This window comes from Cryptomeria japonica, chromosome 5 (assembly GCF_030272615.1).
Source record: "Cryptomeria japonica chromosome 5, Sugi_1.0, whole genome shotgun sequence".
NCBI classification, from domain to species: Eukaryota; Viridiplantae; Streptophyta; class Pinopsida; order Cupressales; family Cupressaceae; genus Cryptomeria; species Cryptomeria japonica.
In genome coordinates, this window is record NC_081409.1 from 493136698 (window position 1) to 493162470 (window position 25773).

The 25773-nt window shown below is 37.0% G+C and overlaps 1 protein-coding gene across 1 annotated transcript in view; it reads left to right on the plus strand.

The window, feature by feature from the left end:
* The window catches only part of LOC131069782 (two-component response regulator ORR21), a 98362-nt gene extending 83144 nt beyond the window's left edge, over nucleotides 1–15218 (plus strand). The window contains exons 5-6 of the mRNA XM_058005335.2: nucleotides 614–2122; nucleotides 14250–15218. Of these exons, the coding sequence (XP_057861318.1) occupies nucleotides 614–2122; nucleotides 14250–14324 (1584 nt within the window). The 3' untranslated portion in view covers nucleotides 14325–15218. The remainder of the gene's footprint in view (nucleotides 1–613; nucleotides 2123–14249) is intronic.
* Nucleotides 15219–25773: the final 10555 nt, after the last annotated feature.

Here is a 25773-nt window from a genome sequence, read left to right on the forward strand (position 1 = left end):
GGATTTGAACCCAATAGCTATCAACAACAGTGCAATGACTTTACCATTATACCATGTGCTTCACTCGGCTTAACCACTTTTGCTTCACCCCTCTTGCTTTTTATCTTTGCTTTAGATCTTAATATTCAGTATGTAATTTTTGTAATTGAATGGAGTCAATGGACTTTCAAGTTGCATTGACCTGCTTTGATCATTTGTAAACATCAACTATAATTCTCTTTCTCATTGTTTCTTTCTTATGATATGTTTTAATTGGTAATACTCTTAAAGGTTCTGCTGCATACTTGGTTTGTCATGCTTTTTGTCAAAGCTATCATGCATCCACATTGCAAAATTTCTAGTTCTAACCTGCTTCATTCTAGTCATTTGATTGAAGGTTTCTATGTCATATTCTGTATCTTTGGGACAATAATATATTTAGTCAAAACTAACTTTGTGACCTGCTGTGTTTGGGTTTGTGCTAGATCATATATTCTTTGGGTTTACTTTCCTGAACCAAATTATCATTAGGCTTGTTTATTGTATCTGCTTGTTAGTATAGTTTCCATTTTGTAAGACTGTACAGCTGAGCTCAATGTAACTTATTTCTGGGCTTGGTTAATTCTCTAAGCAGAAATATAGACTATATTTGAAAAGATTAAGTGGAGTAGCACAACAGCAAAGTGGAATAAACTCTTCATTTGGGGGTACTACAGAAGCTAATGTTGGTCCAATGAGTATATTTGGAAGGCTTGATCTCCAAAGACTTGCAGCTTCAGGTCAAATATCACCTCAAGCACTGGTGACATTACCTGCTGAACTTTTAGGACGTGGAAATGTGACTGATGGGTTAGGCATGTCAAATGTTGATCAAGCACTACTCTGGCAAGCAGCACTCCATGGTGCAAATTCAAATCCTGTGAATAGAGTAAGATTTGGTCAGCCATTGATTAACAGTCAGGGAAACCCACTTCAGGGACTGCCTAGTGGTTTAGAACTGAAGCAATATGCTCATCTGCAGCAGCATATTCCTTCCTTTGGAAACATGGGCTCATCCATTAATGATACAACCTCAGGATTTTCCATGATGCAACAGCAACTGAGTACAACTGTGGGATTTGGTTCTGTAGACCAAGTGAATGGGGTAAACAATTTGGCATTGAGTTCTCCAAACAACGCCATGGTGATGCAGTTGATACAGCAGCAGCAGCAACATGTACATCAAAAACAACAGTTACAAACACCACTGACACAAAAGCAGTCTGGTGGACAACTTCAAGGTGCTCAGCTTCAGAGCGGACAAAGTCTGGATATGCCATTGCCCAATCTTGTTGGGTCCCAAGTTCCTCCAAATGACAATAGGGGGATGTCTAATAGTATATCCTCTCTGGGCAACAGCGGTAGCAGCCTTGGCAATAGCATTGCTTGCACATTGGGTTCAGGGCAATCAAAGCATATACCAACCATGGAATATGGCTTGGATGTGTCTGACTCTAATGCATCAGAAGGAGTTGGAAGAATGCACACTGTAGAGTACACAAGAAAGAATGTTCCCATGCTTCAACGAAATGATTATCAAAATCCCAGTACTACTTCTATATCTGCTTCTTTGACATCTATTACTAATGAAAGCGGATTGAACATTTCAGGAAACAAAAGACTGGGTGACATAAATGCAATAGTTAATTCTTCGTCATTAACTGGTTCTGCAATTAATTTTGGTTCATCAAATGAACTTGGACAGAGCTCTGGTCAAAGTGGGAAGCAAGGTTGGCAAATGCAAAATGTATCTGTTAATCCAGATTTGAGACAAACGGCTACTGCTCTATTGAGTCCACATCAGGGCAAGGCTCCTCATGGAAGCCAGAGTTTGATTGTTTCTGGTGTGCATGATTCAGGACAGGTTAGAAGTTTTGGATTTGTGGGGAAAAGTCAGAGTCTTCCAAGCAGATTGGCCTCAAATGTTGGATATCCTAGGATGCTCAATCACACTAAAAGTCAGAGTGAGCTGTTAGGAACTGATAGTGGTTTGCGAGTGAAGACTGAAGGTGCCTCAGAATTTTCTCTGAATTCAAAAAATTCAAGCAGCATGAATTCGGAGCAGTTCTCTTCAGATGATTACATGAGCATCTTCTTGAGACAGGTTTGCAAATTGTTTCTAATTTTTTTATTTTTCTATAATATGAAATTTGAAATTAATTCTTAAGTTGGATTACTGAGCAAATTTCTATTTGTTGAACTCTTTAAGCCATCTACTCATGTCTAGATTGTACAGCAATATTATCCTATGATATTAGGATTGTAATATCACACTCCAATTTGTGCCTGAATTTTCACCTTTTTACACTGAGTAACTTAGTCAAACAGTTTTCAGACTCATGTTCTGGAATAATATGTTTGTATTGCCATGAACTGTCTTCACCATTTACAAAAGAGATCATATGACTGAAACAGACTTCCCATTTACTTAATTTGCAGAATAATTTTAATTCACAAAGTTAAATACACAAATGAATTTGTTTGAGAAGCAAATTACCAACATCTGGTTTTTAATGAAGGTGACATCCCATATCTAGGAACACCATTAAAGTTTCAAACTTATACATCTCCCAGCAACACTTAGTTGTCTCAGACCTGATCCAATCCATTAATGAAATTCCGTGATTTGGTATGAAGTTCCAGAATTTAACATGCCCAACAATTATCTTTATTATGTGCAAATTATATTCTTCAAACCAGTCCCTGCAAACTGCTATAGCAACACTGTTCAAGTCACTGTAGCAAATATTCACAAAATTTCATTAAAGCTTCAGAAGCCTTCACAAAATACATGCCAAACCCTAGCTGTCCATGGTATTATTAAAAATATGGCAACAAAACCTCCAAATCTGAAGCAATGTCTTCCACCCACAAATAAACTTCAAACCCTAGCAGATATAATTTTCCTTCATAAACCTCCAAATTTGAATTCAAAGAAGCACAGTATAATCTCTAGATGAGATTATCAATTGAGTAGCTTTGGATGATGTCTTACACCTGCAGGCACTATTCCTCTTGAGAGCTTTTGTTCTCAAAAGTCTAGGTCTTCAGCAGCAAACCCTTGTTATTTGTAACAATTTACAAATATCAATAATATCCACAAAAAGTCACGATTTCCTTTGGCTTTTTTATCATTTAGTAACATTAAATATTATTTGCTTTTAATGTTATAATTTCCTTCAAGGTTGGCATCCCACAATTGGCTTTAAATAGTGATTCGTATATCGTTAAATGAATATATGCATTTAATGCCCTTATAACACCATTAATTATAAGTCGCTTTTAATATTTAATATTATGAAAACCGTTAGTTTAATGATAAATAAATGATCAACTCCAATTAAAGCCATATAAAAGCAATTAATTAATTATGCCAACACCCAGGGGGTAACCACAGTGCCTGCTGACCATCCAGATTGTTTCCTATAAATAGTAAGGTCCAACTGAACGTCCATGTGACTTACTAAATATAGTGAGTGTAAATAGAGCCTGAATGGCCCTTGGAAAGTAAATCTCAACTATCTCAATTCACTGGCAAGGAGAACACAAAAAAAAATGACACCCAAAGTGTTAGCTGAAGAACCTTGAATAGCCTCCAAATCAACTCATTAGCCTACGAAGACTAATGATAATAGGCTAACCTCTGAAAATAACTGATTCTTAGGAAGGCGCAAAAATGGGGACATTATAGTCCTCCCTTCCCATGGATTGCTTGCCCTCAAGCAAATCTGCATCTGCATACATAGCCAAATGCTATCTCCACTTGTATGCCAATCTGAATACCAGTTACCCGTATCAATCTCAATCATATGGTTCCACCAATTTGCTGTGCCACTCTGATATAACTGTCATCAATCTACAGCAACCTGAGAAGAACTCCATCCATTATGGGAATCCGTGGATCCCAAGTCATCACACTATCACACTCCCTAAAATGGAAGCGATAGATGTCTCTCATCACGTCATTAATGCCAAGTATGCATTTCACTCTAAGTGAATTCGCAAATGCCCATCAGAGTCAAAGAAGAATATATCAAACCATAATAGGCTGCTGTTATAATTCAAAACAGCATCAAACAAACTGAAATTTTTACCCCTGTTGGTGTAAGAAATGGCTCCAATGTCATGTGCTGCTGGAACCTCATCACCATGCCAATATCCAACATTGGAGTAATGATCCCAATCATTCCAATCTATCCAAACAACTGCTGTCAGCAAAGTACAATCAGAAACTTTCATAACCAGCAATGTAGGATAGCCCCCTAACAACAATGATTGAATTGGAACCCAATAAGCGTTGGCCAAAATACTTTCACTCTCATTACCATCTCTATATCTTGGAGCATCGACCTGCTGGAACTCACCATTTCCAAGCATATACCAACCCAAAGCAAGTGACTCCATGACATGTGTCTCAAATCCTAATGTTAGGACTGCTTCATACTCTACCAAGGAATCACCAACATATGGGGTTGTGTCTCAACACTATTGATCTCCTTGAGCTCTTCATACATAGCTAAAGGCCCAATCAAATTTGAATCACCTATGTCTCCATCTCTACATGTAGGCATAACACTAGTGGTTGATCCCCAAGGTGTGTCTCAACTACCCCATCCATGTCCATGACTCGAGCCTTCAAATGGCTCTCCAATAGTGGTAATACATAACCCTCATGGTACAAACTATATTAAAACAAAATTTTAGAGTCATACCTACTCTTGTTCACACACATTTGAATGTTCTTCTTGCTTCCTCACCTCAAAAGGCTCATGCTCAGCCTCTACACATTCTTCCCTTTGAAAAGATAAGGTTCTAAGGTGAGCTTCCCTTTGTTGTCTTGCTTGATCTGTGTGGTTGACTTGTTCTTTGATTTTTTGAAGGTGCTGTCTTGTATGGGCAGCCAATAACATAGCCTCCTTAGCTCTTTTCTTCCATCCATCACATAAACTTTGGGTCTTCAATACATCTTCGATGCTGTGATAGATTAAATCAGACCTCTTGTGTAAGATGCCTGGTTCTCAAATTTGCTTAGAACATACAAAAACTTGATTTGCCAAAAGTATTCTCCCAAAGAAATAAGTTCTATGCCATAAAAATTATTTAATTTACTGAAGACAAAATTCGAAACAGATTTCAAATATGACTCTTTATTGAAGTTTGATGGTGTTCTTTACATACGCTTCAGAAAACCTTCATAATTCGATAGAGTCACCTCTAATATCTGTCTGAGCTCCTTACAAGACCTTCGATATTGTTTTTCTGATACAGAAGAATGTGAATGTCTCTAAGGCTGAGTTTGATCTTCAATATCTGCCTCTGTAGGCTCAATCACTCAACCTCAGACTTGCCTTGTCGAAGACAAAAGGCAAAGTCTGATGATGTCGTTTCCACCTTGTGCGCCTCCCTACAATGTGGGTTCTATCCACGCCTTATCCTCTAGATTCGTCCTCTTCTGAATAGTAACAATCTGTAGTCACAGTAGAATTCGTTGTGAATATACTTTAGAATGTTTGAATAGCTTGGAAAGACAATCATCCAGGATAGGGGACTACGTCGCAATCTGATAAGAGAATTTGGGTTGGCGTCCAGAATTCTTGCGTGCACTCAGGTCACAAATCGTTCTCCAAGCATGCTCGTCCTTTGATCCAAGACCACCTTAAATAGGATTTTGTGCCAGACTAAGAGGATAGCCAACCTCAAGTCGGCCCAACAACAAAAAACAAATATAATAATAAATTAAATTAACTAACTACATAGCAAAGTTGGCCTAAGATAGGTCTGAAAATGTGAAATTTACAGTAATTTCATTTATTTAAAATTTCACTTATTGAAAGTATGAAAATCAAAAGCCTACCCGAAGGAGCTTGTTCTTGTCTGTTTGTCTAAAAAGAAAAGGAAGGGATCGAGTGTTAGAAAACACCGCTAGGTAGGCCGATTGGCCTCAACAAGTTGGGTTCATCACAGTTTCTCATCCTCTAATTGCTTGACCTCAAGCTATTGCAGGTTAGGATGCTTTAAGACTTCTATTCCTTCCCATGTTGCATCTTCAGGAGGTAGCCCCTTCCATTTGACCAAATATTCTGGTATCATCTTGTTTCTTAACTTCTTTTCCCTCACGTCCAACACTGCTTCTGGCTCAAGGATGAGGTTACCCTCATAGTCAAGAGGAGGTAGCTCCATTGAAGGGGTGATTTCCTGTCCAAAGGCTTTCTTAAGACAAGAGACCTGAAATGTGTTGTGGATCTTGCTGTTAGACGGTAATTCCAACTCATAGGCAACCTGTCCCACTTTCCTTACCACACTATAAGGCGCATAGAAATGTGGCTTCAATTTTTCTACTACACTCTCTTTTATGGACGACTGTCTATAAGGCTGCAACCTCAAAAACACCATGTCACCCACCTCGAAAACTCTTTCAGTTCGATGCCGATCCACATATATTTTTTGTTGATTTTGTGCTTGTTGTAAATTCTCCTTGAGAGCTACCATGATATCTTTACTTTGTTGTCATGTCTTTAGCACTAGGAGCTATACTATCTATAAAGATTAAATCCACAAAGGAATTTGCTTCATAGGAATAAAGTGCTTTGAAAGGGGACATACCAATCGACATGTGATGGGTGGTGTTGTAGCAATACTCACCCAAGTGTAACCACTTAATCCATGCTGTTTGCTGACTAGTAACGTAGTTTCTCAAACAACCCTCAATCCATTAGTTCACTATTTCGGTCTGCCCATCAGTCTGCAGATGGTAGTTGGTGCTCGGCGTCAACTCTGTCCTTGTCAAGCGGAATAGTTCTTGCCAGAATATACTTAAAAATCTGCTGTCCCTATCACTTACAATAGATCTAGGTTGTCCATGAAGCCTAAATATCTTTTCAAAAAACAAATTAGCCACTTGAGGTGCCTTAAACTTTGATGATATAGCATGAAAATGAGCATACTTCATGAGTCTATCAACTACCACGAATAAACAATCCTTACCTTGTACCCTTGGCAAACCAGTGACGAAATCCATTGATATGCTTTCCCATTTCTAATTTGGAATGGGCAAGGGCTGCAATAATCCTGCTGGAAAAACATGCTCCTCTTTATTTTGTTGACATTCACTGCATTCTCTAACATGCTGCATTACATCTTTCTTTAATCCTTTCCAAGAAAAGTGTTCCCTTACTTGTTTATATGTTTTTAGAAACCTGGATGACCAGCAAGAGGATTGTTATGGTAGGCTCTCAAAATCCATTCCTTCATTTTAGATTCAGGTGTGATATATACTCGTCCTTTATAAAGAATTAACTCCTCCGCTGTTTTGAACCTGTCATCTTACACCTTGCCTTCCAAAACATCAGTAGCAAATGGATTCTTAATAGACTCAGTAGTAATTAATGCTTTCCAATCAGCAGATATATCAGAGATAGAATACATGAGGATTTCTAGACAATGAATTAGCCACTACATTTTTATTTCCCTTGACGTATTCAATGTCAAAGTTGTAAGCCTAGATTTTGCTCACCCATTTTTGCTGTCTTTCATTCAAATCCCTCTGATTCAGGAAGTATTTCAATTTGTTGTGATCAGTTCTAACCAAAAACTTGTTGCAGACCAAATATTGCCTAAACTTGGCCAAAGCATGCATAATGGCTAACATCTCTGTCATAGATTGAAAACTTTCGCTCAGCTGCTTTTAGCTTCCTGCTCTCAAATGCTATTGGATGCTTGTTTTGCATCAAAACAGCCCCAATCCCTTCACCGGAAGCATCGCATTCCAAAATGAAAGGAAGTGAGAAATCTGGAATTGCCAAGACGGGGCACGAACACATTACTTATTTGATCTTATCAAAGGCTTGTTGAGCTGATGGAGTCCATGTAAATGCTTTGTTTTTTGTTAAATTTGTTAAGGGGGCAGCAAGTTGTGAGAATCCCTTGACAAACCTTCTATAACCCCACAAAACTTCTTAACTGCGTTAGGTTGCTTGGTGTAGGTGAATCTTGGATAGCTTTAATTTTCTCCTCATCTACACTTACTCCGTGTTCACTAATTTTGAATCCTAGATACAATATTTCTTGCAACCCAAACTTACATTTAGATGCTTTGGCATAAAAAGATTGATTCTCTAGAATACCCAATACCTCATCCATGTGTCTTAGATGATCTTCCCAAGTCTTGCTATAAACAAAAATGTCATCAAAGAAAACCAACACAAACTTCCTCAAATGGCAAATAAATACCTGGTTCATACAAGATTGGAATGTGGCTGGAGTATTTGTTAGTCCAAAGGGCATTACCAAAAATTCATAGTGTCCATAATAGCAGTGAAAAGCTGTCTTGTGCACGTCTTCATCCCTAACTTTAATTTGATGGTATCCCGAACACAAATTGACCTTAGAAAAGTACTTGGCTTCGTGCAACTCATTAATTAATTCATCAATGCGTGGAATTGGATAGCGGTTCTTGATGGTTCTCTTGTTGAGATCCTGGTAATCAATACACATCCTCATGGTCCCATCTTTCTTCTTGATCAGCATTTCAGATGAAGCAAAAGGACTGAAACTAGGCCTTCTATGCCACATATCCAACAGCTCTTTGATTGCGTTTTCAATTTCCTCTTTGTAAACCTTTGGGTGGCGGTAAGGAGTGATCATCACTGGTTTAGCTCCTTCAAGCTCGATAATGTGCTGGAAACCTCTATTCGGGGCTAGTCCAAGAGGAATGTCTTTGAACACCTTGTCATGCTTATCCAAAATAGATTGGATCTGCAGATTGGCAACATCACTTTCCTTAACAGCACTTGCATTGGTGATGAGGCATTCAACTGCACATGCTACTTGTCCCTTACAGAAGACTCTTTCCATACTTTTAGCAGATATTTCCATTTTACCTTTGCTTGACAAACCATGTTACCTTTTTCCCATTGTGTTGGAAGGAAATCTCCATTGTACGATGGCTGGTCTCATATTTGTCAATTGCATACAGCCATTGGGAACCCAAGACCACTTCCAACTCCATGTCAATTACATAAAAATCATCCTTCAATTTATAGTCCCTTATGGCTAGCTCCATTTGAGGTACCTTGTGCATACATGAGAGGATCATGCCACTGGCAACCTTTACATCAAATCCTTCAATTGGGATTGTGTTTAGTCCAAGTCTCTTGACTACCTCTATATTAACATAATTATATGTAGCTCCGCTATCCATAAGAATGATTACCTTTTGTCCTTTCAAAACTCCTTTAAGGCAGAAAGCATTGTAACGTGGTTCCCTGGAGATGGCTGCCAAAGTGCCTCCAAAAGGATCCTCTGTGATTTCAGCTTCCTTTTCAAACTCAGCTTCTTCACCTTCATAATCCGAGATTACTTCGATGTAATGAATTTGCCCTTTCCCTAAATAGCGATGTCTGGGTTGCCAAGGTTCCTTACATGTGAAAATAACTTCCTCCTCCTTAATTCATTCCTTGGGGGTGTTGTGTTTCGTTGGAAAGGCTTCCTGGGCTGCATAGGTAGAATCTTCTTGTGACAGAAATTGTCTCTTGCTACTGAGTCTTCCAGGTTAAGGGCAGTTGTGATGGCCTCTTGAAAGGTTGTAGGATTTAACGCTTTGAGTAATCCTTTTAGGGGTTCAGCCAAACATTCAACAAAAAGTACTAGTATTCTTCTATCTAACACATCAGGTGCCATGACAGCAAGTTTTTGGAATGCTGCCAACATAATCCTCCACTTGGCTTTCTTGCTTCAACTGAGCTTAATCTCGAAAATGAACTTTTGGGTCTGTTCTGTCGAATCTTTCAATTAGTCATAGACCAAATTCTTCTATGGATGTTATTGTATCGCGTCCTTGAGTCACAATCCCACGGTACCACCACTCATGCACTACTCCTTCAAACGTATTGTATCATGTCCTTGAGTCACGATCCCACGGTACCACCACTCATGCGCTACTCCTTCCAAATGTAGGGTGGCAAAATTGAGAGCTTCCTCCTTGAGCATGGGGTTTAGTGAGTAGTAGGTATCCAGTTTCTGCAACCATGATCTTGCAGATATACTGCTTGTCCCATCAAAGTTTGGGATGGTAATTTTCCCTAATCGGTACTGGATGTCCTTCCTTTCATCATACCCTTTTTAAAATGTTTTCTATGTTCACTTCTTGTTTTTAGATCACAATACTCTACAAAGGTCATGTCATTTTTAAATGCATTACTTAAAGAGTGATTACTCAGCATGGAGTCGCCCCATTTTGTTGGCTCGATCAGGTTGCTCTTCAAGGACTTCCTCATTTGTCAAAAACTCCGCTCTAAATGATTTGGTGTTGACTGAATTTCTTCCCTCATCTGTGGCCAACTTCTCTCCGTTAGTGTTGCTTCCTTCACTCCTATCATTTGCGGGTTTGTCTCCCTTTTGATATTGATTAAGACCCCTCAACAACTGAATCATCTCCTTCATAGTTTCAGACATGCTAAGATGAAACTCTTCAGATCTTTTGAAAAAAGCTTGAGCAGGGTCCTCTTTACGATCCCCCATAATTATACTCTTCTCTCTCTTTTTTGATACCTTTGCTCCCTCTCACTCATCAACAATCCTACAGGCTGGTAGAAACGAAAGATCTGATACCACTGTAAGATGCCTGGTTCTCAAATATGCTGAGAACTTACAAAAACTCGATTTGCCAAAAGTATATTCTCCCAAAGAAATAAAGTTCTATACCATAATAATTATTTAATTTACAGATTTCAAATATGACTCTATTGAAGTTCGATGGTGTTCTTTACATACTATTTAGAAAACTTTCATAGTTCAACAAAGTCACCTCTAATATCCGTGTGAAGTCCTTACAAGACCTTCGATATTGTTTTTTTGATATGGAAGAATGTGAATGTCTCTAAGGCTGAGTCTAATCTTCAATATCTGCCGCTGTAGGCTCAATCGCTCACCCTCAGACTTGTCTTGTCGAAGACAAAAGGCAAAGTTCGATGATGCTGTTTTCACCCTGTGCGCCTCCCTATGATGTGGGTTGTATTCCACGCCTTATCCTCCAGAACCATCCTCTTCTGAATCGCAGCAATCTGTAGGCACGACAGAATTCGTTGTGAATATACTTTAGAATGTTTGAATAGCTTGGAATGACAATCATCTAGGATAGGGGGCTACGTCCCAACTTGATAAGAGAATCTGGGTTGGCATCCAAAATTCCTGCGTGCACTCGGGCCACAAATGGTTCTCCAAGCATGCTCGTTCTTTGATCCAAGACCTTCTTAAATAGGCTTTTGTGTCGGACTAAGAGGATGGCCGACCCCAAGTCGGCCTAGCAAAAATACAAATATAATAATAAATTAAATTAACTAACTACATAGCAAAGTTGGCCCAGGATAGGTTCGCAAATGTGAAATTTACAATAATTTCATTTATTTAAAATTTCACGTATTGAAAGTATAAAAATCAGAAGCAAGGGATCGGGTGCTAGAAAACACCGCTGGGTAGGCCGATTGGCCTCAATAAGTCGGGTTCATCACATCTTGTAAATTGAATCTACATCAAAAACATCATGTCTAACTCTTAAATGTTGAGAGCAATCATTGGGATACTCAATAACACTTATATCTTCATGCTTTAGGATTGCCATCTCATGATTGCAAGAAGATAAGTGATTGCTGTTGTAACTCAAAAAATTAGAATTTTTTTTATTCCTTAGAGTAGAGTCATCAACACCCTCAAGTACTTCTCCTTCCATGTGAGGTTGCCCATCAACAAGTGCTGATTCATGAGATATTTCCAACTAAAAGTCAAGTGTATCATCCATCATAAATGTTGTCACATGGCTGCAATTGAAGTCTTCATTAATACCCAATGGTTTTTCTTTATGTAGAGAAAGTGGAACAGCAGTTGAATCATTCATGGAAGCATCAAGATAATTCATTTCTTCACATGGCTTATCAATCATGTCCTCTAAGTCACCCACCAAGACTCTTTCACTTCTTACTTTTATCAACAATTGATTCTTTAATTTCATGAACACTATTGTACTGATCTGTGATAAGAGGAGGACATGAAGGAGCAACTTCATTTTCAGATTTTTCAATGTGATGGATGTCAATGCATTCATCTTCGTAGATAGAAGCACCTGTAGAATTAGCTTCAACCTCCCAATCGGCTTCCTTTATTTTTTTCATGAAATCTTCTTCAAGGGTAACTTCTGATTTTTCTTTCATTGTTCTTCTGATGCACTTCACCATGCCCTTTTTACCAGGTCTCAAGGTTACAACCAAACTTAAGAAATCATCAAAGGAAACCTTTTTTACAAACCCTTCAGGCATGCTTTGAAACTCTTCGAAGAGTTGGATTGCTTCCTATTCATAACTCATCTTGATTTGATCTTCAACCCTGCTAAAACCCATTATCATAACTCTGAATTTGTTACTGAATCAACCAACAGGATGGCAGGAACTTGGGCTTTGATACCATTGTAATATCACACCCCAATTTGTGCCTTAATTTTCACCTTTTTACACTGAATGATTTTGTCAAACAGTTTGCAGACTTTCTCATGTTTCGGAATAATGTTTGTATTGCCATGAACTATTTCAACATTTACAAAAGTGAACATATAACTGAAACAGACTTCCCATTTACTTAATTTGCAGAATATAATTTTAATTCACAAAGTGAAAAACAGAAAGGAATCTCCAATTAATTCTCTAACTTGTTTTAGCAGCAAATTACCAACATCTGGTCTTTAATGAAGGTGACATCCCATATCTAGGAACACCATTAAAGTTTCAGACTTATACACCTCCTAGTAACACTTAGTTGTTTCGGACTTGATCCAATCCATTAATGAAATTCCACGATTTGTTGTGAAGTTCCAGAATATAACATGCTCAACAATTATCTTTCTCATTGCAGATTATAATCTTCAAACCAGTCGCTGCAAACTGCTGTAGCAGCACTGTTCATGTTACTGTAGCAAACATTCAAAAAATATCATGAAAGCTTCAGAATCCTTCACAAAATACATGCCAAACCTTAGCTGTCCATGGTATTATGAAAAATATGGCAACAAAACCTCCAAATCTAAAGCAATGTCTTCCACCTGCAAATAAACTTTAAACCTTAGCAAGTATGGTTTTCCTTTGTAAACCTCCAAATCTGAATTCAAATAAGCATGAGTATAATCATTAATCTCTGGATGAGATTATCAATTGAGTACCCTTGGATGATGTGTCACGCCTGCAGGCACTATTCCTCTTGAGAGTTTTTTCGTTCTCAAAAGTTTGGATATTCAGCAGCAAACCCTTCCAAATGATCAATAATATCAAATGAATGCTTTTTTGGCTTTTTTATACCTCCACAAAAAGCCACGATTTCATTTGGCTTTTTTTGTCATTTAATAACATTAAATATCATTTGTTTTAATGTTATAATTTCCTCGTATGTTGGCATCCTACAATTGGCTTTAAATAATGGTTCTTATATCATTTTATGCCCTTATAACACCATTAATTATAAAGTCGCTTTTAATATTTAATATTATTGAAGTCATTATTTTAATAATAAAAATAAATCATAAACTCCACTTAAAGCCATATAAAAACAATTAATTAATTCTGCCTACACCCCAGGGGTAACCACAGTGCCTGCTGACCATCCAGATGGTTTACCATAAATAATAGGGTCAAGCCCCATTTCCATGTGACTTACTAAATATAGTGAGTGTAAATAGAGTTTGAATGACCCTTGGAAGGTAAATCTCAAATATCTCAATACACTGGAAAGGAGAACACAAGAAAATGAGCTGATTTTTGTTATGAATTTTTTTATACACATTACATATGAGGACATATATATGGAAAGAATGGTATTGTTCCAATGACGTAGAGGCTTGACGTTGCATTAGTTTCCCACCTGCTTCACATGGGATCTTATCAAATAGGATGGCAGACAGCTGCTTTTTGTTATTAGACTGAATTTGTCTAAAAGCATTATGGAGGCTCTTATGTGATTATACATGTACCTACTCATGGTTTTATTGACATGGTTTATGGCTAAGGTCTAGACGTACTTAGTTGCTAATAAAGATGCATAATGAGATAATGAATATGGCGTCGTTATTGATGGATAGGGCTAGTTGTTTAGACGATCAATAATTGGTATTTATCATTTCTGAAAGCTAGTTCTATCTTCAGTTTGTCTAATTATTGTACTAACAATTCTAGGGGTTTGATTATGGAAATGTGCAGCAACAGGAAGGGTTGGGTCTGGCAGATGGTGATTTCAGTTTGGATGGTTATCAATTGGATAATATCCCATGCTAAATGAAAATATTTGTACTATAATTTCGGTGGAAAGATGGTCTTCTCATCATTAATCTTTTATATGTGCACTATGAAGAAGTGCTTTTTTGGACGTGGGTGGACCAGCTGGAAAGCTTCTTTCCAGATGTAGATGTATACTTGTATCATAACGCCTTGCTTCTTGACTGGGTGGGTCAAAGCTTCCTGACATGCATTCTCATCACTTTTTAAGATAAGTCCATAAGTTAGCCTTATTATTATGACATTTGGATTAGATAGATTGAATAAAGGAACTAATCATTGCCAAAACTATAATGTATGTATTCCATCTAATTAACTGCTTTTAGCAGTAATTATGCCTGGCCCGCTTCGAAGAAAATTCTTGTTTCATTTTATTTTAACTTTAATTAGTAGCTGGAGGAACTGACAGATTGATTTTAGACTTCTGCGCCTGTGATGGACTTAAAGTTACCGTAACAGGAAAGTTGTCTGGCTGAGAAGACGGACATCCTCTACATAAGGAAGTAGAATTATTTAGCAGGAACTATCCGGCTTCCAAGGAATAACAGGTATTAGGGACATCCCAGGGATTTGTTATTTTCAATGTAGGTGAAACATCCAGCAAATAATTTTTTTAGCATTTTACATCTTGTCTGTAAATTATAGGTATTGGCTGTCCAAAAAGAGGCACTTGTGATATCTAATCACCAAGACATATTATTCTCCTATCTCTAGATTTATTTTTGTGCATATACGCATTAGTGTGTTTCTGCAAGCAGGTTTGCACAGTAAAATAGCACAGCAAGAGCAATGACTGCTGGTTGTTATATCAGCTTAACCACCAGCGGAATTTAAATGAAAACATCCCTGTGCTTTATATGTTGGATTCTATGTGATTCCATTCATGCTTCGTGATCTTTTGGGTTTGCTTGTGAATGTACGAGCATACACGCTTCTGTGCATGGTATTATTTCTTTATAACTTTTCCTTGGGTTCTTGTTCCTACATTTCAATAAATGCCACTTTAAAAGAAATAAACCATGGATTTCAATGACATTTGTGCCAAAATATGAATCACAATTTTAAAGCACCTGAGGCCAAAATATAAAATGTCTGGGATTGAATTTTAATGTGATATGTTCCCATTGTTCTAAACTCAAAGTTGGAATATCCCAGAGTTGGATTTTTGAAAGAAAAGAAAATTATAAAAAAATGTCAATATCATTTAAGCTTCTTTAATGCATTTTTCCAAATCAAGGGATAAGGACATTATGCCTGGAAGCATACTACTAGAATTTTTGTGCATAGCCCCTCCCTAAGGAACAGTATATTGGCAGCTGAATGTGGCATTGTCTTGCTCCGATTTTGTTTTATAGCCCTTACTGTTACCAATTCTGATTGGCCTCCACCATTTTTATTGTGTATCATCAAACTTTTGCTTGAAAGTTGGCTCGTGGCAGAAAATTTTATGTGCGAACTTTAATAATGGTTATTTTTTTTCACCAAGGGAGGGGCCAATAGTCACATGGGTTAGTTTTGCCAGCATGTAGTGATTACATGGAATTTCTTAGGACCTCTTTTTTTATGGAAATATGTGATATGATCTATCTGTTTACAACTAAGGTTTGGATTGTGACTCATTACAAACACTTCTCATCATAGGTTCAACGATAAGTTTCTTTAAAATAAATTTTAAAAGATTTTATCAAATTTTAATCACAAAATCCCTAATAGTTAGAAAAAATACTATTTATTGTTAGAAAATATCATCTTCTTATGTAAAATAATACTTCTATGTAATATAAATGATCTCGATATCTTTTCCGTAACCATAAATCTTATTATTTCTAACCTTTATATCCACCAGAAACAACCTAATAGTTGAACACAAAACATTATTTATTGCTATTAAAACAGAAAATCAGAAAATCAATTACCTAGAGTGTCCAACAAAATACGAATGGCTTCCAAAACCTCCCGGAGGCTATCGATTTGTGCAAGATTGAGTACATTTTTCTTCAATTTAACCAAATAAGCAAAATGTCCATCGTATATTGGTCCAAACCCACTTGCATGCTCTTCATGATCTCAACCAACTGGTCGCAGCTCTACATGGCCTCGATGCGAATTGGATCTTGTTGGTTGACAAATTTTTTCCCTTCAAAGATATAACAATATGACTCTATGCCCACACGAGAACAAATTGTCAATCAATAGTTGGATAAGTTGCGAACTACCAGAAGGTTTCATCATTAGCACTAAAAACAGTTATAAACTTAATACTCGTTCCTTAGGCATTGGATTTTGACCTTGTTGGTTGACAAATTTTGTTCCCTTCAAAGATATAATAATATGACTCCATGCCCATGCAAGAACAAATTGTCAATCAATAGTTGGATAAGTTGTGAATGTTTTTGCAACTTTCCTTTGAATTTTAGAGGTACAAATCCTTCTTAAGATATAAATTTGAGGTTTTTCGGGGTATGCTTTTAACCAGAAAGCCAAAAAGGAATTGGATTTTGAACAACATTTTGATTATCGATCATTTCCGCTTTCGTTTCTTCTTCGATAAGCATTGAAAGAACTGCTGAAAATTCGTCTTCATCTTCTATGAGCTCCTTGGCAAGGTCAGTCAGGTTGAAGAGGATATCATCTTGCGTGTGCCCTACATCTGGTTGTATCATAGGACCTTTTCCCTTAAGTACCATGTTTGAGAAACTAATTATCAAAACTTTTTCTTGCAACAAATTCTTCTTCCAGATGTTGTTCATGATTTCCGGCTTGCTCTGCAATTTTTTTTAACAAAATGATAGCCCTTTTATATTTGACGAAGTCAGTTTGCTCAATTGTTGGCCAATTTAGGTTTGAATTATCAAATGGTAGCTCACCATCATGAGGGGGTGGTGCATTAAATATCCTACAAAAAGATGGTAATATCCTCAAATGATCAACAAAACCAATTTACTGCGTTTGAGCACTAGCTCCATAGCTTCATCTTCATCCTCAAATACACAATCAACATGAAATATTTGATCACTTGCAAATTTGCTTTTCCAAACACGTCTCTCTAGATCATCTTTATTATTTGTTGATTCAGAATCATATAATTCAAAAAGATGATTATCTCTAACCCTTGAATTTTTACAAAATTCAGTTGGTAAATATAGAACATTAGGATTTTCCCAAATATTGTCGGGTCTTTCAAGAAGAGCATCAACAATCAAGGGTTTTTCTTCTAACTTATCATTCGGAATATTTTTTTGTGCATATTGCTAATTGTGAACCCTAAATGCTGTATTCTAAAATCATGGGGTCAAATTTGATAGGACCCTTTTCTTCTTCTTTAGTACAAACAAAATCTTCATGAAAAGAAGAACTGGGTTGAGAGTATGGTTTGCTCATACGTTCATTTATTTCTTTTTCTAAGGCTTCCTTTTCCTCATCCTTCATAGATTGTTCTAGCAAGGACAAATCCAAACCTTTTTTACTATCTCTTGACTTACAAGCAAATGTGCTTGCATCCACTTCAGTGATACAACCATCTTTGCCCACCATGCCACATCGAACATCATTATCTAAGCCTTTCAAAAACCAATTTGGGATAGAAGAAGTCTTGGGCTCTTTAGGCTGAAGCACTTTTTCAAATGGTTCACTCGATCCTAACTCCTTATAAGAAGCCTTTTTTCTTGTTGATTTTGATCCCAAGGGGTCATCTGCTTCATTGATGTTGGCATGTCCTGTTCTCTGAGAACGGAAAAATTATAAGACATCAACCCTTGACTCTTTGATTTCTCTTGTACTCTTTCTACTGCAACATGTAATCGACGGGCTACTGGCTTGACATTTTTGAGTTGATAATATCCACGATGTACTTTCCTCAACGATAGAGTAGATTTGTGATCTTCGGATGGGTCCAGTTTCTTTTTTTCGGCATCATAAATACTCTTTGAAAGCATTCCAAAGGAATTGAAGTTCTTGATCGTCTTTAGAAATTATTTCTTTAATTTTTGATACGAATCCTCTTTTGTACTGAATTCTGGGTTGGGTTTGGCCTTGAATCATTCTTCCGAGGTCCTTTCAAACAATCATAGTCGCCAATCTTTCTTTGAGGGAGACACTCTTAAAGGTCTATGAAAAGGTAATGTCCCCTTTTTTATTCTCCAGCAGAGTCGCCAAAACTCTGTTGGTTGACAGATTTTGTTTCCTTCAAAGATATAACAATATGACTCTATGCCCACACAAGAGAACAAATTATCAATCAACAGTTGGATAAGTTGCGAATATTTCTGCAACTTTCCTCTGAATTTTAGAGGTACAACTCCCTCTTATGATATAAATTTGAGGTTTTTTCGAGGTATGCTTTTAACCAGAAAGTAGGAAAGGCAAAATTCCTACCCTATAACCTTTACAGAACAGAGGATAAAATACAAATGACAAAGCATTTATCCAACCAGATGCTAACTAAGTTCATGTTGCATAATATCATTCAAAGATAAACATTACACCACAATGAACAGTAGAGGAAGAACAAATATTTAACATTTCAAAATACGAAAACTAAACAGGTAGCATTCACATAAGAAAAATGCAATTTATACAAAGTAGCACAAAGTTTGATCTATGAGATAAAACTGTTCAGTAAAACTAAAACATAAACCACATCATATTTGTCTTGGAAAACAACACCAAGTCTGTTTTTCCAAACTCCCCCCTCCCCCTCTACTCCTATATTCTATCTATTTATACCTAAAAATCCCTTTTTCTGTTTTCGAGAAATGGTCTCTTTTAGAGTAACGGTCTTGAAAATTACCGTGTTAGATATGAATCTAGATAAAAACAAAAATTACCATAAGGTTTCATCATTAGCACTTAAAATAGTTATAAACTTTATACTCCTTCCTCGAGCACCCAAAGAAATGCTGAAAATTCATCTTCATCTTCTATGAGCTCCCTGGCAAGGTCGGTCAGGTCGAAGAGGATATCATTCTGCATGTGTTCTACATATGGCTGTATCATAGGAACTTTTCCGTTAAGTACCATGTTTGAGAAACTAATTATCAGGACCTCTCTTTGCAGCACTTTGTTCTTCCAGACGATGTTCGTGATTTCCGGTTTGCTCTACTATCTTTCCTAACAAAATGATAGCCCTTCGATATATGGCAGAGTCATTTTGCTGTTTGCATGCAAGAGACCGCAATTCTAGGATAATATTCCCTTGCTCGATTGCTGACCAATTTAGGTTTGGATTATCAAATGGCAGCTGACCATCATGAGGGAGAACCATCTAGGAAAAAAGCTTATGATGACATGCATTATTTTGACCATCTCTTAAGGATGTGCATTAAATTACTTGCAAAATATGGTAATATAAAAATAAACGGTTTATGCTGCCACCTTTATCTGCCATTAATAATGGTATTGGGAAATCGTTTCTTGATTTGTTTCTTGGAAAGCGAGCCTTATCATTGGGAGGAAAAAGGAAATGAGGTTGAAGCGGGCTTCTTGCCATCCTTCAATAAACATAGGTTCTTCCTTCGATGTAACCACAACGGACGAAAATGGAACTCAACAATCCTAACACAAGCTTCCGATAAGTTGAGGTTCGACAGATAGGTTTTCACTGATAAGCAGGGAGTGATAAGGGCGATCATAAAAAAAGGCGGGTATCTTTAAAAAAAACATGGAGGCTAACAATTGGCTTTGATTGGGGATGAGGACCTAGGGATGAGGAGAATCCAAAACTTTGAATAAAGACTAGTGCCTTATCCATTGGGCCACAGAGTCATAAAATACAACATAGGGGGCTGCTTGCAGAAGGGTGGAGGGAAACAAGGCAAGGACAAGAACCGACAAAACAAAAGTGAGAACAAGTTAAGCTAGAACACACCAATAATTTATTTACAAATACATACAGGGGTGGAAACCATTTACCTTAGAAGATACACCACAAGTCAAGTAAAACCATTATCAGGTTTGGAGAAAAATGACCCTTTGCGGGAAAGCAAACTGTGGCCATATGATGTGATGAAGAATGACTACCTCCTAGCGATAGATCTACATTTCAGGGTAATGGGATGCAAAAGCTTCTTGCAGATGCATTCATACCCAAATAACTTTTCTTTGTGATACATGTCTTGGACATAATTAACCATGCCTTCCCAATTAGCTTCAAATGATCAGGAACTGTCGATTTGAAAGAACACCAATTGTACACCTAGGTTCATACCAGTCTCCCCCTGACAATGATCAACATGGTCAATTGTAGGGTAATTGCTTACTGAAGAAACTCTTTCATGTCCTCCAATGATTAACACAACCAGTTTATTGCCTTTGAGCACTAGCTCCATAGCTTCATCTTCATTCTCAAATAGACAATCATCAGGAAAGATTTGATCACTTGCAAAGTTGCTTTTCCAAACACGTTTCTCCAGATCATCTTTATTATTTGCTGATTCAGAATCATATAATTCAAAAAGAGGATTATCTCCAACCCTCGAATTTTTACAAAATTCAGTTGGTAAATATAGAGAATTAGGTTTTTCCCAAATATTCTCGGGTCTTTCAAGAAGAGCATCAACAATTAAGGTTTTTTCTTTTAACTTATCGTCTGTAATATTTTTTGTGGATGGTGCTAATTGTGAACCCTGAATGCTGTATTCGAAAAGAATGGGGTCAAATTTGACAGGAACCTTTTCTTATTCTTTAGTACAAACAAAATCTTCATGAAAAGAAGAATTGGGTTGAGAGTATGGTTTGTTCATACGTTCATTTATTCTTTTTCTAAGGGTTCCTTTTCCTCATCCTTCATAGATTGTTCTAGCAAGGACAAATGCAAGCATTTTTTACTATACCCTGACTTACAAACAAATGTGCTTGCATCCACTTGAGTAATACAATCGTCTTTGCCCGCCATGCCACATCGAAATTCATTGTTTGAGCCTTTCAAATATCAATTTGGGATAGAAGAAGTCGTGTTCTTTAGGCATAATCTCTTTTTCAAATGGTTCACTCGATCCAGACTCCTTATAATGAAGGATTCTTTCTTGTTGCTGATTTTGATCACAAGGGGTAATCTGCTTCACTAATGTTGGCATGTCTCGTTCTCCCAGAATGGAAACATTATAAGACATCAAACCTTGACTCTCTGATTTCTCTTGTACTCTTTCTACTGTAGCATGTAACTGGCGGGCTCCTGGCTTGACATTCTTGCATTGATAATATCAACGATGTACTTTCCTCAACAACATAGCAGATTTGTGATCTTCGGATGGGTCCAACTTTTTCTTTTCGGCTTCATAAATACATTCTTTGAAAACATTCGAAAGGAATTGAAGTTCTTGATCGTCTTCAACAATTATTTGTTCAATTGTTGATAGAGATCCTCTTTTGTACTGATTTCTGGGTTGGGTTTGGCCTTGAATCATTCTTCCAAGGTCCTTTCAAACAATAAGAGTTTCCAGTCTTTCTTTGAGGGAGACACTCTTAAAGGTCTACGAAAAGGCAATATCTCCCTTTTTTATTCCCCAACAGAGTCGCCAAAAATCTGTTGGTTTACAGATTTTCTTCCCTTCATAGATATAACAACATGACTCTATGCTCACACAAGAGAATAAATTATCAATCAATAGTTGGATAAGTTGTGAATGTTTCTACAACATTCCTCTGAATTTTAGAGGTACATCTCGCTCTTATGATATAAATTTGAGGTTTTTCAGGGTATGCTTTTAACCAGAAAGCAAGAAAGGCAAAATTCCTACCCTATAATGTTTACAGAATAGAGGATAAAATACAAATGACAAAGCATTTATCCAACCAGATGCTAAGTAAGTTCATGTTGCATAATATCATTAAAGATAAACATTACACCACAATGAACAGTAAAGGAAGAACAAATATTTAACATTTCGAGATACGAAAACTGAACAGGTAGCTTTCTCATAAGAAAAATGCAATTTATCCAAAGTAGCACAAATTCTGTTCTATTAGATAAACTGTTCATTAAAACCAAAACATAAATGACATCATATTTGTCTTGAAAAACAACAAGTCTGTCTTTCCAAAGTCCCCCCAGCCCCCCTTTGCTCTTTCTACCTTCTATCTATTTATACCTAAAAACCCCTCTTTTTTCGTTTTCTAAAAATGATTTCTTTCAGAGTAACGGTCTTGAAAATGACCGTTTTAAATATGATTCTAGATAAAAACAAAAATTACTAGAAGGTTTCATCATTATCACTAAAAACAATTATAAACTTTATACGCCTTCCTTAGGCATCAGATTCTTACCAACATTTTGATTATTTGTCATTTCCGCTTTTGTTTCTCCTTTGATAAGCAACCAAAGAAGCGCTGAAAATTTGTCTTCATCTTCTATGAGCTCCCTAGCAAGGCTGGTCAGGTCGAAGAGGATATCATCCTGCATGTGCTCTACATTTGGCTATATCATAGTACCTTCTCCCTTAAGTACCATGTTTGAGAAACTAATTATCAGGACCTCTTCTTGCAACAATTTCTTCTTCCAGACGCAGTTCGTGATTTTTGGCTTGCTCTGCAATCTTTTCTAACATAATGATAGCCCTTCTATACATGGCGAAGTCAGTTTGCTGTTTCCATGCAAGAAAACACAATTCTAGGATAACATTCCCTTGCTCGGTTGCTGGCCAATTTAGGTTTGGATTATCAAATGGTAGCTGACCATCATGAGGGAGAACCATCTGGGAATAAAGCTTATGATGACATACATTATTCTGACTAGCCCTTAAGGGTGGTGCATTAAATATTTTGCAAAAAGATAGTAATATCAAAATTCATGGCTTACGCCGCTAGCTTTATGTGCCTTCGACCATTTAATCTGCCATTAATAACAGTACTTGCAAATCTTTTATTGATTTATTTCTTGGAAAACGAGCATTGCACGACAATAAGCTGAGATGGAATTGCAGTGAACGAAAGATTTGAATCTTCAAATGCTCCGATGACGTCGAGAGGAAAAAGGAAATGAGGTTGAAGCGGGCTTCTTGCCATCCTTCGATAAACATAGGCTCTTCCTTAGATGTAATGACATTGACCTAAAATGGAACTCAACAATCCTAACACAAGCTTCCGATATGCTAAGGTTCGACTGATAAGGTTTTAACCGATAAGTAGGGACCGATAAGGATGATCATAAAAAAAAGGCGGACATCTTTAAAAAACAACATGGAGGCTAACAACTGGCTCTAATTGGGGACGAGGACCTAGGAACGAAGAGAACCTAGAACTTTGAATAAAGACTAGGGCTTTATCTATTGGGCCACAGAGTTAGAGAATACAACATAGGGGGTTGCTTGCAGAAGGGTGGAGGGAAATAGGGCAAGGACAAGAACCATCGAAACAAAACTGAAAACAAGAAGCTACAACACACCAAAAATTGATTTACAAATACATATAGGGGTGGAAATCCCTTACCTCATTGGATGCACCACAACTTAAATAAAACCATTAACACGTTGGGCGAAAAATGACCCTTTGCAGAAAAGAAGACTGTGGCCATATGATGTGATGAAGAATGGCTGTCACCTAGTGATAGTTCTACATTTCAGGTTAATGGGATTTGAAAGCTTCTTGCGGACGCATTCATACCCACTCAACCTTTTTTCGTGATACATATCTTGGGCGTAATTAGCGATGTCTTCCAAATTATCTTCAAATGATCGAGAACCATCCATTTGAAAGAACACTGATTGTACACCTAGGTTCATACAAGTCTCCACTTGACAATGATCAACATGGTCAATTATAGGGTTATTGCTTACAAAAGAAACTCTTTCATGTCCTCTAATGATCAACACAACCATTTTATAGCCTTTGAGCACTAGCTCCATAGCTTCATCTTCATTCTCAAATAGACAATCAATAGGAAAGATTTGATCACTTGCAATGTTGCTTTTCTAAACACGTCTCTCCAAATAATCTTTATTTTTTGCTGATTCATAATCATATAATTCAAAAAGAGGATTATCTCTAACCGTTGAATTTTACAAAATTCAGTTGGTAAATATAGAGCATTAGGTTTTTCCCAAATATTCTCAAGTCTTTCAAGAAGAGCATCAACAATCAATGTTTTTCTTCTAACTTATCATCTAGAATATTTTTTGTGCATGCTGCTAATTGTGAACCTTGAATGCTGTATTCTAAGAGCATGGGGTCAAGTTTGATAGGAACTTTTTCTTCTTTTTCTTTAGTACACACAAAATCTTCATGAAAAGAAGAATTGGGTTGAGAGTATGGTTTGTTCATAAGCCCATTTATTTCTTTTTCTAAGGGTTCCTTTTCCTCATCCTTAATAGATTGTTCTAGCAAGGACAAATCTATACCTTTTTAACTATCTTTTGACTTACAAGAAAATGTGCTTGCATCCACTTCATTAATACAACCGTTTTTGCCCACCATGCCACATTAAATGTCATTGTCTAAGCCTTTCAAAGACCAATTTGAAAATAGAAGAAGTCTTGTGTTCTTTAGGCTGAATCTCTTTTTCAAATAGTTCACTCGATCCAGACTCCTTTTATTGAAGGTGTTGAACACTATATTTGAAATAAAAAAAAAATCTTCCCATAGGCATGAAAACGAAAAGGTTATCGACCAAAATATCATATCGAGCGTCTCAAAAGGAGTTTCACCGAAAGAATACTTTCATCGAAATAAAGCATGACGTGTAAAACACTATGTAAAGATGTCTTCGGCGGAATATCACTTTCGATAAATGAAGGAAGCCGCTCATCGATACTCCAGTTTCATCGAAAAGTGAAAAGCAAAAAGTGATTTCGAGGAGATACAACTGCCGAAGAAATTTGAAAAGCATTCATCGAAATACAAATCTCATCGATAATATTCTATCGAACAAAAACAGAGGGGTTTTATCGATAAAGGGGATATCGAAGAAAAAAGACTTTTGAAGAGCTTGCATGAACTTTCATCGAAGAACAGAACTCATCGAAATATGATTTCGATGAAACTTGCGAATGACTTATCGAAAGAAAATTCATCGAGGAAAAGATGATTTCGATGAGACTTGAAAATAGTTTTTCGACATGGGCTATTCGCCGATGAAGTGATATCGAGGAAAGTGAGCCTTCGATGAAAGATCAAAGTATTCGGCCGAAGACAAGGGTTTCATCGAAAACTCGATTTACGATCATTTCAGTTGAATAGTACTTCCCGCGAAAGAGTTAAAAGCCCAAGTGAGGAATGTCACATCTGCAATTAAGTTTAAACATTTGAATAGCCGTTATAGACACAGAGACATTAACTGTGCACAAGTTGCCCATGTAATTACAGCTGAGCTGATCGAATCTTCATAAAAACCAGATTGATGCTAAGAGACTGAAAGTTGCAAGGGATTTGCTGAAGTTCGTGAACGACAATCAGAAGAGTTAGACAATTCTCCAAGTAAGTGTGATTTCTCGTATTTACTGAAATTATGGAACCTCCT